General features: G+C 52.3%; 1 protein-coding gene across 1 annotated transcript; it reads right to left on the bottom strand.

Moving 5' to 3' along the window:
* Positions 1-291: 291 nt before the first annotated feature.
* On the bottom strand, positions 292-1,491 carry LOC149869836 (kyphoscoliosis peptidase-like). Its single transcript, XM_090034667.1, has one exon. It carries the CDS (start codon positions 1,489-1,491, stop codon positions 292-294), a length of 1,200 nt encoding a protein of 399 aa, XP_089890793.1.
* Between the last annotated feature and the right edge of the window lie 1,289 nt (positions 1,492-2,780).

Raw genomic sequence — 2,780 nt, 5'->3', positions numbered from 1 at the left:
TCGCATGGGTAAAAAGTGGTAAAATAACCGTCCTCTAGAGGAACCGAATAACAGATTCCTCTTATATGCATAAACTATTAAGAGACCTCGGTGTGCTGGCTCTGATCAGCTTGACACACCATCTCCAAGTGAGAGGAGTGCTGTAATATCCTGCAAGGAGGAGGCTGCACCGTGTATAGTGTTGAGAGTCCACCTGACACGGTATTTGGGGCTGTTCTTTTCCCTTCCAACCTGATAGCTCTTCTTTCCTTCCTGGGCTCTTGGGATCTTTCCTCCTCTCCCCTGGATCATTTACCCTGAAGACCCCACATCAAATGAGAGGACAACCTCCATGCTGGTAGATTGCTGGCTGAATTTAGCCACCAGTTTGAGCAGAGTCCCAGCTGGCCCTGTATGCACTTCCCCCTCCCAGATCTTGCTCTGAGTTGGCTTCAGCTCGGTCTTGGCGTGCCCAATGACGAGAGCTTTGTAGGCTTTGGGCATCTTGACCCGAAATGTGACCCAGCTTTGTTCCTGGAGCACGCCAGTTCTGGGCTGTAGCAGTATGCACCCTCTCCTCCACCGGCTGTACACCCTGGGGAAAGGGGGCCACCGGCGGCTGGAGAAACAGCGGATGATGTAGTCGCAGACATGGGCAAAGTCCTTATGGTCCTTGTTCCTGCCAAAGAGCCCCACTTTGTAGATGCCTGGCTCAGGAAGCAGGATGCACACGCCGACCTTGTTTCTCAGGTGAGTGAGGAGGACGTATCTCTCCATGGGGTACTTGTTGTTGGCGACGTTGTCCGTGCTCAGGACGGCCGCCACTTCGACGTCGGGCCGCGCGTGGAAGGTGATATTACACTTGCCCTGCAGGGTGGTGATGATGGGGGCAGGGTGGCTGGGGTTGGAAAGGCCCCTTCCACGGGTGTAAGTCCCGCTCCCACAGTGCATGCTGAGGCCAGATGGGAAGAGCTCGTTCCGATTGATGGGGCCGGAGCAACGGATGAGGAAGTTGGCTGCGTTTTTGAACGCGGTGTCTCCTAGGTCTTTCACAAACACCGAGAGCCGGTAGTAGCCCCGAAAAGGACACAGCACGTGGCAACTCAGCTTGTCTTCCTCGGCTTGCGATGCCAGGCACTTCTTGCTCAGAGAAGCATCTAACTCTTGATGGACCAGCTCGTAGGTGGCCAGCAAGGGCCGCGTGGTCTGTAGAGTCAAGAGCAATGATCCCCTTGCCGCGACCACCAGGTCCTCTCTCCAGCTGCAGTCCTCGATACCAAAGTCCTTCACCTTTTGATGAAGGCCCCAGAAATGGAAGGGGTTTTCAGGTAGGTTTTCTCTACTGATGGGCTCCAGGCACTGGATCTGATAGGAGCACACCCAATGATAGGGGCCCGGAGAGTCTGATGGCCGCGCGAAGACCATCAAGTCGAACAAGCCCTCCGTTGGGGGGGTAGCTTTGAGAGTCATGCTCTGCTTGGACACTGTCATCATCCCATGAGTCGTGCCCATGTCGTCTTTGCTAACTTCACCAGAGAGCTTGGAGAGGTGGTAGCTAAAATCTGTTGGATGTGCGCTCTTCAGGGCCACTGTGGCTTCCCCATGAGCTGTAAGAAAAGGGTTGGAAATACCTTTTTAAGTGGGAAGCACATGGCTCAGCGTAAGCATCGTGGCTTATTCATTTTGTCTCTTTTTGTTAGCAACTGTGACACACGCGGTGGAAAACTTTGCATATGCAGCACGGGACTGGGAGCCTCCAGGGTCTTGAGTTCATAGAAACTAAGGGCTGGAAGGGACCTCGAAAGATCATGGAGTCCAACCCCTGTGCCTGGCTCTACTAAGTTGGACCCTGGGCTATCCCCTCCCTACCCGTGTGCTTCAGTTTCCCTATCTATAGAACAGGACAGATGGTATTTGGGCTGCTGGGGCAAGCACTTGGGGTAGGACTGCCAGTCGCAACACAGAGAGCCCCCGAGATATTCTCCTGTTCGTGTAGTGGACTCTATAGAGCTCGAGGCAGCACTGCACAGAGGTACTGCAAACCAAATAGCCGTGTTAGCATGGTGCTGTCCCTAGGCAAATTAGCTCTGCTGAGGATGCCATGTGCTCTACAGACCTCGGAGACCTCCAGATAAAGGGCTGTCGTCAAGCAAAAGATGGTGGCAGTTAGGTCAATCTCGTGAGTCCTCGATATTAAGGGGAGTAGTTATTCCCCCGGTCATTTACACTTATGTGACAAACCCGGTGTCCCATCCTGAGCTAATTTTACAGTAGCTCTCCCACTCGAGGAAGACATCGGAGGTACAGGTCTGATGTGCTGTCGTCATAGCAGGAACGCAGCTGGGAGGATCAGAAGGCTCCAGCCCAGCTGGTAGGAAATCCCAGTGCTCTCCGCCAGGCTGTACGAACAAGTTCAGTTTTTCCAATTTTTTTTTTTCCTTTCTTTCTGGCTCCCTTACCGCTGAGAACATCCATGTGCTGTTGTCTGGGAGCCAAATCTAACCCAGCAGGAGGGAAATACAGGAGTCCCACTCAGGGCTGTATTCTTGCCTGCACCTGATGCATGACTTGGTACTGTTTGTTCTGCTTCTGCTACTCAGAGCTCAGCTCTACGGCTGAGGTAGTTGTGCAGCAAATCTTTGAGTTTGCCAGAAGAAACGTGCATCTCCGAGTCGCTTTTTTTTCTTGGCTTCGATTCTTTTTAACGTCGATAAAATATAGCAAATACATGGCCTATGTGATGTATAACGTGCATCCATACCTAGGTTAGATGCAGGGATGGTACCATATATATGTATATA

This window comes from Crocodylus siamensis, chromosome 2 (assembly GCF_052110815.1).
Source record: "Crocodylus siamensis isolate JL-2025a chromosome 2, ASM5211081v1, whole genome shotgun sequence".
In the NCBI taxonomy this organism is placed as follows: Eukaryota; Metazoa; Chordata; order Crocodylia; family Crocodylidae; genus Crocodylus; species Crocodylus siamensis.
The sequence above is the reverse complement of the archived record's forward strand: the minus strand, read 5'-3'. Positions and strand labels throughout refer to the sequence as shown.